Source organism: Gobio gobio, assembly GCF_949357685.1.
Source record: "Gobio gobio genome assembly, chromosome: 23".
In the NCBI taxonomy this organism is placed as follows: domain Eukaryota; kingdom Metazoa; phylum Chordata; class Actinopteri; order Cypriniformes; family Gobionidae; genus Gobio; species Gobio gobio.
Window position 1 is genome coordinate 19,214,803 of NC_137119.1, and position 12,315 is coordinate 19,227,117.

General features: G+C 38.4%; 1 protein-coding gene across 1 annotated transcript in view; it reads right to left on the minus strand.

Moving 5' to 3' along the window:
* nphp3 (nephronophthisis 3) overlaps positions 1-12,315 on the minus strand; it is a 37,883-nt gene that overhangs the window by 23,141 nt on the left and 2,427 nt on the right. The window contains exons 3-12 of the mRNA XM_079806139.1: positions 8,254-8,379; positions 6,817-6,967; positions 6,159-6,311; positions 5,940-6,073; positions 5,699-5,859; positions 5,443-5,620; positions 3,192-3,266; positions 2,512-2,667; positions 812-915; positions 611-725 (exon numbers count right to left, since the gene is read on the minus strand). Coding sequence (XP_079662265.1) covers positions 611-725; positions 812-915; positions 2,512-2,667; positions 3,192-3,266; positions 5,443-5,620; positions 5,699-5,859; positions 5,940-6,073; positions 6,159-6,311; positions 6,817-6,967; positions 8,254-8,379 — 1,353 coding nt within the window. The remainder of the gene's footprint in view (positions 1-610; positions 726-811; positions 916-2,511; positions 2,668-3,191; positions 3,267-5,442; positions 5,621-5,698; positions 5,860-5,939; positions 6,074-6,158; positions 6,312-6,816; positions 6,968-8,253; positions 8,380-12,315) is intronic.

The window sequence follows — 12,315 nt, forward strand, 5'->3', positions numbered from 1 at the left end:
TAATAGGCTATTTATCATGATATAGTTATTTTTGCTTTACATAAGGAAATATATATTTACTCGGAATGAAAGTTACAAAAGTGGATTAGTCAAGATTAGTGAGAGATTCTCTATCTTTTGTTTGATTAATATGAATAACAGACAGCAGGAAAATTAGACAGCTGTCGCTTTAAGCGCTGCCCGGGTTTCTCTAAAGCTCTGGGTCCATTATACTGTAACATTTGCTTTTCCTTTCTGAGTTTACTTGTTTACTTTCATTTAAGACGTAAATTACTGTGTTTATGAGGATTCTTGCAAAGATGGGCATTTTGACATACGTACTGTATGTATATATAACCATTCATTTTGTTCAAATTGAAGATTTTGACACTTTTTATATTGATGCTGTCATAAAATATGATAGACATATAACGCTTAATTCTAAAACCTCAATAGAAGCTTCGAATGTAAATATGACATGACAAAAATTCGGTGCAGCGAATGGTCAGAATCACCGCTATGACAATTCTAGTAGTTATAGAATTTCGGTAGTTCTAGTGTTAAAGAGCCTAACAAAGTGAAATATGTATGTATGTGTGTGAGTATGGGTGTGTGTGTGTCTGTATTTCACCTTCACTGTGAGGCGTTTAATGATGAGCACAGGATCTGTGCTGGTAGAGAGCGGACGCCCAGTGAAGTGATAAAGAATGAGGGTATTGGGGGAGTGTTTCTGCTGTAACTCTATCCTGCATAGAAATGACAAATTGTTTATTGTGATTGACGTACATAATTGTGCAATAATACCTAATATTTAGAATTAAGATGAAATTACCATTTAGCCAGCAAAAGAGATTTGCCTGATCCAGGGGCACCAGACACCAGCAGCGGTGGGGTGGGCGGAGGGGCGGCTACCATGTCATTAAGTCGGTCGACATACTGTGAAAAGAACCAATACAGCATTCAACCCATTGAATTTACACATTTCCTGCCATTTGTGCATAGTTTTACATTCAGTTGCTCTGATAATACATTTGGCTATCAATATGAGTATAGTACTTTCAGCTCTCGTCAAATACACAGAATTTCCCCCCAGATTTCTTGTGGGCCTACTCATTAGATAAAATACTTCATCAATAACGAAGTTTATATATGGACCAATAATGTGATTATTTCCATTAATCAGAGTAAGGATGAAAAGACGAAAGAATTGTGGTTGTTTTTACCACCATTACTCACGCAGCCCAATGCAAAGCACAAATGATGAACTCACATACAGTAGGCGAGTTACTGGCCACTGTTTGAAAATACTTGCATTAAATGAAAAACACATTTCTATGGACTTTTTCAGTGACAGGCCTAAAATGACTCGACCATCAGTAAACTGCATTATATTTATGTAGTGCAATGTTGTTAACCTGCACTCAGTTTCTGCAGTACCCCAAAAATGTGATACCTTTGTCAAAGGTAGCATGTAGTATAAATCCAAAAATGATACATGGAGGAGGTGGGATGGAGGGGGGTTCCGGAGGAGTACGAGGAACCGGAGACAGATGTAACTGAGGAGGGGCTGACAGAGGGAAACACCAAGTCGGAGACAATGGAGGGAGGAGCCAGGTAGGATGCGATTTAGGGAGAAGCCACAGGATGACCTACAGCAGTGCCAGGACGAAGGCCCACGGTAGAGCCAAGATGGAATCAGGAGCCCGATCAACAGAGGTGGGGCCGCAATGAGTTGAGACCCAGGCGGAGCCGAGGAGACCAAGACCCAGGGTGACATGGAAGGGCTGGAAGGCCAAGGCGGAGCCTGAGGGATAACAGACCACAGTGGAGCCAAGGGTCGAAGGGCAGAGGGGGAGTCCGGGGCTCAGAGGTGGAGCTGAAGGAGCTTTAAACCAAGGCAGAGTTTAAACAGTTGGGAAGCCAAAAGGTGGATCCAAGCAGCAGGACAAACCACTAGAGGAGCCGAGGGGCTGAAGGGAGAAAGTGAGGCAAAGGAACTGGTTGGCTTTTCAGCACTCTTTCAGAAGATGTGTAATAGCGCCCACCTACCGTATAACAGTGAAAACACTGAAAGCTGGAAATTTCTGTCAATGGCGGGGAAGCGTTGTCTCATAAATGAAGGAAATTTATGCAAATTGCGGGGAAAGAGTTAAATACCCAGAGGATGGTAATCAAAGAAACAGGGAACAGGTGAGAACTAATCAAAAAGCATGGAAACAAACTACAAACTAGAACTCAAAACATGAAACCATGAGAAAGAAACTAACAGAACATGACAATAAAACTATTCAGAACAAGACATGATCGTGACATTCTTATTTACCTCTTTGGTCAGAATGGAATCGATACGATTAGAGTGTTTGCATGCCTGTTCATTGTGAATGTGCTTAATCACATTAATTTGATCAAAGTATTGTGTTTACTTGAGGTAGAGTTTAATCACAATATTGCCTAAATTATATTATAATTGCATCATGAGGGTGCAATTCAGTTAATAATGATCAATAGAGAAAATTAAAACAGCAGTCATGCCTTCTGGAAACTGAATCTAGCAGCAGCGCTGCAGGCCTGCTGGAATGCCTCGATCTGCTCCTGCTCATCATGAAGATCCCACAGCACATCACCAGAGTCTTCCTCTTCCCTCTCCTCCTCCGCCCCACTCTCCTCTAACTCCAATCCCAACAACTCCTGAAGACAGAGAGAGAATCTTTTAGAAATGTATCTTCCTGTTGAAAATTATGCAATCTTACTAGGAAGATAAGTTCCTCTTTCAGAATCTCAAATAGTAAACCACACTCTAAACAATGTTTATATTTTTATGCAAACGTTGGGTTATTTTCAAAGTGTTTTTTTATTTTTATTTAGCTACTGGTTTAGTGGCTGGGTCAATTTAGGTAGAAATTATATATAACCTCAAAGTTACTCACTGCCGTTTTTCTGTGCCAAACCGGACTGTCAACAGTCATTTTCACTTGCCAGTGCACCGAGGCAGCTCCTATTGTAATTCTGTGTAGGCCTAAAAACCTATTCAATTTCACTGTATATTAATATCATATATTATTTTTGCTGTAAAATGCTATAACCCAACATCTGTGTTGTCCAATATTTAACAAGTTTTAAGCTGACAATTAGCGTGCAAGGTGAGAATAATGTGAACACTTAGTATCACATGCTATTAACCACAACATCCACTTGTGAGTTCCCGTGTTTACCTGTTTGATAATTCTTTCAAGTTGAGAAAAAATAAGAGCAGCTCCTTCCTCTACAGAGCCTGCATGATCCACTACCTGCAGAAAAGAAGCAAAGTATAATTAATGAAAAACAAAGAATGAAAATGAACTGCAGACCTCACAATGTCTGTTCCAGGTTTGACATTATGAAGTTTAAAAAAAAGCAAGTGGTCAGGGAGAGCATTCCACAGATGAGGGGCTGCTGAGCAGAAGGCCCGATCTCCCATAGTACGGAGTTTGGTCGTGGGAATATTGCACTTTAATAATTGTTTCATCAATACGCCATCCTCAATAAACCCGTCTCCGGCGTGATAACTCTGATATTTCGAATATTCCGATCTATTATGACCTCTGACCTGTAAAGTTGTCAGAATAATAATCATACGCTGTTCGTTAATTGGCCAGAGGAGAACTGGCACCCCAACTGAGCCTGGTTTCTCCCAAAGTTTATTTTTCTCCATTAGGTCACCTGATGGGGTTTTGGTTTCCTTGCCGCTGTCGCCTCTGGCTTGGCTTGCTCAGTTAAATATCCTTGACTCTTGCATTGTCAATACAAGATCTTGAACAAAAAATGATGCACCTCTTGATGGAAATAAATGTTGCAATGTTAATTTCATCAAGAGGTGCATCAATGTTTTATTCAGGGTTCCTACACAATTTTCATTTCAAAATTCCATACTTTTCCAGACTCGAATTTCCAGACTTCCTACAGATTTTCCCGACCATATTTAACTTGTTCTGATAAAATGTTTTCAAATTCAACTGCTAACAAGTGTTACATTCTAAAGATTTAGTATTGCCGTTTTTGCCTTTTATTAGGATAGGAAAGTAGCTAGACAGGAAGTAAGGTGGGAGAGAGAGGGGGGCGGGATTGGGAAAAGTCCATGAGGCAGGACTCGAACTCGGATCTCCCGAAGCACAACAGCACTACATGGCGACGCACTTACCCACAATGCTATCGGCACCGACAAGTCTGTTACACTCTGAGTCAGAACCTCTATGTAGGCTATCTAATATTTAGAAATCCTATATTAAAATATTGCCTTTTGTGACCTTAACGATCAAAATGCTAAATCAGTCACAATTTTTTTAAAGGGTTATTAATTTACCCAAACATTTAATTTCTATCATAATTTACTTACCCTCATGTCATTCTAAACTAATAAGACTTTTGTTAATCTTGGAAATCTTGGACACATGAAGATATTTAAAGGATTAGTTCACCTCAAAATGAAAATGTCCTAATCATTTACCCACCCCAATGCCTTCCAAAATGGCAACCAACTCAGTTGGTTGCTGAAAAACTTAATTTATCTTTCACTGAAGAAAGTAAGGCATGGATATCTTGGATGGCATTGAGGTGAGTAAATGATTAGGACATTTTCATTTTGGGGTGAACAAGTCCTTTAATAAAGGGACTGAAATCTCTCAGATTTAAAATATTAAAAATGTTAATATAATGAAGTCTTATGGTTTTGAAAGACATGGGGGTGAATAAATTACACATTTTCATTTTGGGTGTACTATTCCTTTAAGAACTCCACCATCGACTCTGTTTTATCCTCAAACCCAACTTGCTTTCTCAAACTACAAAGTGCTGTGTTAACCACTGTTGAACTGTGAAAAGGAAGGAACACACAGGTCTGACCTTTACTGCCATAGCTAGGCTACAAGTTTTTCATTCATTGAAAAAAATGATTGTGTATATATTTATTATATACATTTAGAAATTATTAATTTTATATTTAGAAAATGAAATAGGGACAATAGTCTGGAAACATAAATATTTTTCCATACTCGGATTTATTTTTTCCATAGTTTTCCAGACCTGGAAATTACTCAAATCAAATTCCATACTTTTCCATACTTTTCCAAACCCCGTAGGAACCCTGTTTATTGAATCTTTAGAATGTGTTCTTAAAACAAACTTCAAAACCATTCAAGAACCTTTAAAACGCTTAAAATCTTCAGTGGAAAAAATGTAGATCTTCAAAAGAACCTTCTAAAGGCAAATTCACTCTGCAACAACAGACAAAAACACAGTCGGCAAAAGACACATCGCTGGGTTTGTCTGTCAGCGTTAGTCAGCACTCGTTTTAGCTGATTGAGCATATTGAATCTCTGCATTTGTCAGGTCTTGGAATGTCTGAGATGTGACGTACTGAACTTCTAAAAATAGAAATTAAGAAATAATAAGAAATTTGAAACCCATATGAATCATTTGACTCTATACCTTGAGTTTGGCACTTTTGTCAGCTTTGTTTACTCTCTCCAGCAGGTCTCTGGTGGCTGGACTGAGGGTGGACGCCTCCTCTTTTTCTCCTTTTCTGTCACCCGTTCGCAAATACAGCAAGAGAGGACGAGAGTCTGGTGTCTTCACAAACGCCTCCTCCACATCCTCTACAACGCAACTAAAACAGCAAAACAGATACATGAGATTCATGTCAATGGCAACATGATAAAAAGTGTGAGAAAGATAAGAGTGACACCTGGACACTGAGGACTTGAGTAGCAGCACACACACAGAGCTCCTCTCGATCTCCTGCCTGCGCTCAGCAGCATACAGAGCGGCCTTCTCCTCAGGAAATGACACGTTCAGGCAGAAATGACCCAAACCCTCACAAAACCTCTGCAGCCTCAAAGAATAAGTCTGAAAGAGAGAGACAAATAGATGTAGAGAGCTAAAACGTGAGAATGAGTATTTCAGAGGTGTTATCAGAGCATGTGTACCTGTATAAAAGTCTGTAGCTCTGCTTTGGTCTCCTGTGTGTATATGAGGTAGCAGCGGACTGTGTTACTCCACAGAGCCTGAGAGACGTGAGGAGAAACTTGCAGTAGACTTGCCACGGCTGCATCCCAATCATCTGAAACACACAGGCACAAACATCAACACATACACAAGCACACCTACACACACACACACACACACAAACAGAGGTGCAAATTCACCTCTGCTGACATTGGCAAACGGCCCCTCCACGTCGATGAGACTGTGAGCAAACTCTGGACCTCGGTGTGTCTGCTGTAACTGCATCATACTGCCCATAGACGGCTCGCTGCCCAACACACCACCACTCCAGTACTCACACTGAGTTCCTGCAGCTGCACACAGAGTATAGCACGGGTAAAAAATTTTGATTCTATCACTTTTAAACCTAGGATTCACAGTAAAGCTCCAATTACAAGGGATTTGTGAAATTATGCTTAAAAATATTGAGCTGTACAGTAGTAAAGTTGTATTTTTTTATTAATACAATTTTAAATAGTCATAATAATTTCAAAGAATTATCAATTAGATAAATAAATTAATTTAACAAAGAATAGATAAAGAAATACATATACATACATACAGTTACATTCTGTCCAATATTGTCTATATATAATTATATATCACATATAAGGGTGATATTTATGTATCTTTATCTCCACAAAATTCATCAAAAAAGAGAACCTGGCTTGACGCCTCGACTTCCGCTTTCAAAGAAAAGTGAGTCACTGCAAAAAAACCTGCATTGTGGGTCTGAACATGCAGATGATGCAGGTGATTTTCTTCAGAAAGTGTAAAAATCTAGTTTCCTTTCTGAAACTTAATAGGTCACAATCTTACTGGTGACAGTTGTGTGGTTGTCGTCTGAATCCGAGTCTGCTGAATCATAAATCTGAATGCCTTGAGCCTGCAGCTGTTGAAGTTTTGACTCCAGATCTCGTTTTGCCCGCAGCAAATCCTGAATTTCCTTTTCTTTAGTCTCCCGAAATATCTGCCGGGTGATTTAGGGCAGAGATGAAGATAAAAGGAAACACATAGGTGAGGTAAAGAATCAAAGTCCCTTTCAAGGAAAGTCTGCTCACTCGGCAGCCATATTTGCAAAAGGCTCCGGGCAGCTATTTTGGGCATCCAAGACCAAGTTCTAACTATTTGAATGGGGGAATCCTGAAATCTCATAAACTGCTTGCCGAACATATTTCAAATCAGCAAGAAAATCTGACATGAACTGTCCCATAAATGTTGTTTCTTATGCTCAAATAGCGTTAAAATGCTTATTTTTCAGGCTAGACCAGCCAATGCACAAGGCATTGGACAAATGGTATTCTGACATTCACAAGTAATAAGAGTGAACCGTCTTTCTATATCTGTAGTCTTTGTAAAGAAGGCAGACTGAAACTAGAACAGCTTCAGGCTAAAAAGTTAAGTTAAAAACAAAAGGAGGTAGAGGGGGCTAGGGGAGATTTAGAATTGTGCAAGGTAAGAATTTTGATTTAGTCAGTTCATTACTCACTCTCATGTTGTTCCAAAACCGTAGACTTTCTTTAATCTTCAAACCACAAATGAAGATATTTTTGATTAAATTTCTGAGAGCTTTCTGTCCCTCCATTGACAGCTACACAACTACCACTTCGACGCCTCAAAAAGTCCATAAAGACATTATAAAACTAATCCATATTAATTGATCAGTTTATTCAACATTTTCTAAAGAGATTCAATCGCTTTATATGATGAACAGATTGAATTTAGTATTTTATTCACAGCATTCATTAACTCACACATCAGCTGTGGTAAACAGAAGCTCAAGCATGTTCGCTTGACATATGAGAACCAATGAGGTTCATTCTCGTGTGTTAAGCAGCACGTTTGAGCTTCCGTAAGAACCAATGAGGTTTGTTCTCGTGCATCAAGCAGGTTCGGTAGAGCTTCTGTTAATGTTAGCTGATCAATGTTTATATGTGAATAAAAGCCAAAATTAAATCTGTTCATCATATAAAGTGATCAAGTCTCTCCAGAAATTTCACATAGATTTGTTATACGATCTCTTTATGAACTTTTTGAAGCATCAAAGTGGTAGTTGTGTAGCTGTCTATGCAGGGATAGAAAGCTCTCAGATTCAATAAAAAAGATCTTAATTTGTGTTTCGTAGATGAATGAAAGTCTTACGGGCTTTGAATGACAAGAGGGTGAGTAAATGTTGACAAAAAAAATGGTTTTCAATTTTGGGTGAACCATCTCTTTAATATTCCTGTTTGAGAGAGAAAAGATTAAGATTCATACCTTAAATTGCCGTTTGACCTTGTCTCTGTCGTGCTCAAAGGTGGCAGCTCTCTCCATGGCTTGATACTTTGCCTCCAGGGCACTTTCCTTCTCCCGAAGAATCTTCTGGTAAGTCTTCTGAAGAGCCTGACAACCAGAAAGTTATATCAAAATGAAGGGAAAAATCATCATTCAAATAATTTAATTATTGAAGAAAAAAAAAGATCTGCCTTTTCATATTTGAAAAACTTTTGTCCACCAAATCAAAGTCATGTTGTGGTGCAACAAACATGCAGAAATATGCCTTAAAAATAATAAAAACTGAAAGAAAAATCAAAGAAAGGGTTCTTATAACTGCGTCATGGTCAGTAAGTCTTGTTATATTTTAGCTATTTTGACCTTTTTATAACAAATTTAATAATAATAATATGTTTTTTTATAGCGCCTTTCAAGAACCCAAGGTTGCTTCACAATGTACAATCAATTGACAATCAAAATAACAGTCAACCTGCTCATTATTCCAAATAAACAAGCAGATGGAGAAAACAAACAACTACAGATAATTAACATAAGAAGTTATAGAATCAAAGAGAACATTAAATACAATAAAGAAGTCATTTAACATAAAATGAAAAAGTGTGAGATCACTTGAAGACAGAAGTAGAGAGAAAAATAATTATTTACTGAGCATAGAGAATAGATGAGTTTTAAGTTGAGACTTAAATGTCTGGAGAGTAGGTGTGGAACGAAGATTAGGGGACAGCTTATTCCATAGCTTAGGGCCTATAACACTAAAAGCCCTACCACCCACAGTAGAGCCAGTTATCATCGCTAGATCTGAGGGTCCGGGCAGGAACATATGGTTGCACTAACTCAGCCAGGAATTGGGGTGTGGGGCCATGACTTGCTTTATAGACCAAAACTAACAGTTTAAACTGGATACGACTGGCCACAGGAAGCTAGTGAAGTTGGTTGAGAATGGGAGTGATATGTGCAGATTTTTTATTAAACATAAGGGCTCGAGCAGCAGAGTTTTGCACCATTTAAAGGCGATGTATAGCTTTGGTAGGTAAGCCACTCTATAAGGCGTTACAGTAGGCTAGTCCAATCTGGAGGTTATACAAGCGTGAATAACCAGGAGCGTTTCAGCATCTCTGAAGTTAAGGGTGCGGCAGATATGAACAATATTTCACGAGTTCACACTTACATATAATTTATGGACAGTAATTTAAATGCGTATTTGGCGTGCTGTCCGGGGGGAGGGCTTCGAGCTCGGAATTTGGCCCAAACCCAGAGTACCCCCCGTGTATGTAAGTGGCTGATAAAATAAAAGTGTGGAGAAGGGGTGGTGGAGGGATGCTAGAAAACTGTCAATGAATGGAGGTAAGACTGCTGCGTGTATATATACCTCTTACTGTTGATTAGCTGAGTGCTCTCCACCTGTGTCAATTATCTGAACGTGCTCCTCCCGAACTATGTTTATAAAACATCATTTTGCAAGTGGAAAAAGCGTGATTAAACAATCTGACCAATATGTGAGTCAAGGCATAACGTGGAGTCAAGCAATACTCCCAGATTTTGCAGTTTTTGAAGGCCTAATCTGGACACCATCAATTTCAATGAAAATGTCATGTCGTGGTAAACTCTGTGATTTAGGGACAATCAACAGAATTTCTGTTTTATCAGCATTAAGCTGTAAGAAGTTATCAGTCATCCAGGTTTTAAGTTCCTGCAGGCAAGAGTTAACAGAAGCGAGTTGGGTTTAAACGTGAAATAAATTTGAATATCATCAGCGTAACTATGAAAGTTGAGACCATGCCGTCTGATTATCTGACCTAGTGGCAACACATAAATGAGAAATAAAAGAGGACCAAGTACAGAACCTTGAGGTACACCATGAGAGATAGGAACGGTACCGGATCGATCTTTACCTATCCTAACAAATTGCTGTCTATCTGATAGATATGAAGTTAACCACTGAAGAGCAGTACCAGTGATGCCTATTGCAGATAGTCGTGAAAGAAGTGTGGAGTGGCACACAGTGTCAAATGCTGCACTGAGATCAAGAAGAACCAGGATAGTGTGTGAAACCAGAATCAGAAACCAGATGGAGATCTTTTAGCACTTTTAAAAGTGCTGTTTCTGTGCTGTGATTGGGACGAAAACCTGATTGCAGCGTTGCAGGTTCAAATAGATTGTTTTGCTCTAGATGTGACTGCAGTTGTGCTACGACTACCTTCTCAAGTAATTTGGCAATGAATGGGAGGTTTGATTTTGGTCTATAATTGTTCTGGATAGTATTATCAAGGCTGGACTTCTTTAGTATTGGAGTGACAGCTGCTACTTTTAGATCATGTGGAACATAACCAGTGGCAAGAGATCTATTTATAATATGTGTAATGGGTTGAATAAGTGAAGGCAGAAGGGTTTTTAGAAGGTATGTTGGAATAGGATCAAGAGTGCAGTTGGTAGAATTAGATTTGATATTCAATTGTTCAACCACAGATGTATTTGTAAGTAAAAAAAAGTGTTGAGTGGACGACCTATCAGACATGGGGTTGAATAGGAAGAGGCAGTTGGAGAAGTTTGATAAAGGTTATACATTTTTTGTAGAAAAAAAATGACTGAAAACTTTCACATAGATCAACAGAGCCAGTAATAGCTACGGGTAAGGGTTTAACCAGTTTGTTTATTTCAGAAAAAAGAGCTTTAGGTTTGCACTTGGCTTTGTTGATAGTTGGAACGTTCAATGTTAAGTGCTTCTTTATCTTCTACTACTGAATCTGATAAAGCCGTGGAATGCACAAGAAGGGAGGGTTTTTTGTAATGTCTTTCGAAACGCCTACATTTTGTTTTCAAAACTCTTAGATCAGGAGTCATTTTAGATATAAAATGTCATGTCTTGTGAAATACATACATCACATTACATTAAGCAATCATATCATGGCCACATGACGCTTGCTCAACATTCAAATAGTCTGAAACAGTGTTTTCTGTGGAGTAGGTCAATAGTTAATCAAACCTAAGTGTAAAGTGCCTAGAAGTGGCATAAAGTCACCCAACAGCAATGTGAAAGACTGGTAGTTACCTAAAAGTTACCTTAACAATATATCTTATATTAAATATATAAATCTTTTTGAAAATAAGGATTAGGCTGTGTACACTCACATGCATATCGTAAGGGAAATTTTATTGGGGTGTCTATTTACCCCTGGTTGGCAAATGCTATTTACACTAACTCTGCCCACTGACGTCTGGTTGGGCCAGACAAAATTACGGAAGACACTCAGGTTTATTACAGTAAACCAGGTTTATATATGGTTTATATACAGGAGCAATGGTGTAGGGGTAAGGTGTGTGGCATGAAGTTTTGGCGCAAAAGTTCTACCGCTCAACTCCCTTTTCCCATGATATTTATTTTCAGTAAAAAAGAAAATATTTGAAAAGTGTCTAACGTGTGTTTAATAATAAAGTGTTTATCGGTTAGGGTTGGGGGGGCTTTATTGTCCCAATAAGGCAGCATCCATTTAATAAATAATAATTAATAAATACTATGTTATTACTGCATACCGTGTAATGCACACTATGTTATTCTTGCATACCGTGTAATGTACAACAACACTGATGTGCAAATAGTATCTGCCACTATTTATTAGTATAAATATCATCTATTACAATTATTGCAAAGAAAAGACTGCAATTTTTACAGTGTAAATAGAATATATCACTATTTTCACTTAGTGTAAATAGAAGATTGCTAAGAAATGCTGCTATTTTCACTTGGTACAAATAGAATCTAGTTGCTATTTGCACTTAGCCGCTGACAAATTGTGTAACTTTTTACTCAATAGTTACATTAAGAGCCATTAACCCTAAACTTTTCTTGAAGATGGTATAAAACTTTTGCAAAGCCATATAAAAGATGAACAGATACCACTGTATAAATATAATTTACACCGATCAGGTATAACAATATGACCACCTTCCTAATATTGTGTTGGTCCCCATTTACTACCAAATCAGCCCTGACCTGTCAAGGCATGGACTCCACTAGACCACTGATGGTGTGCGGGGGTATCTAGC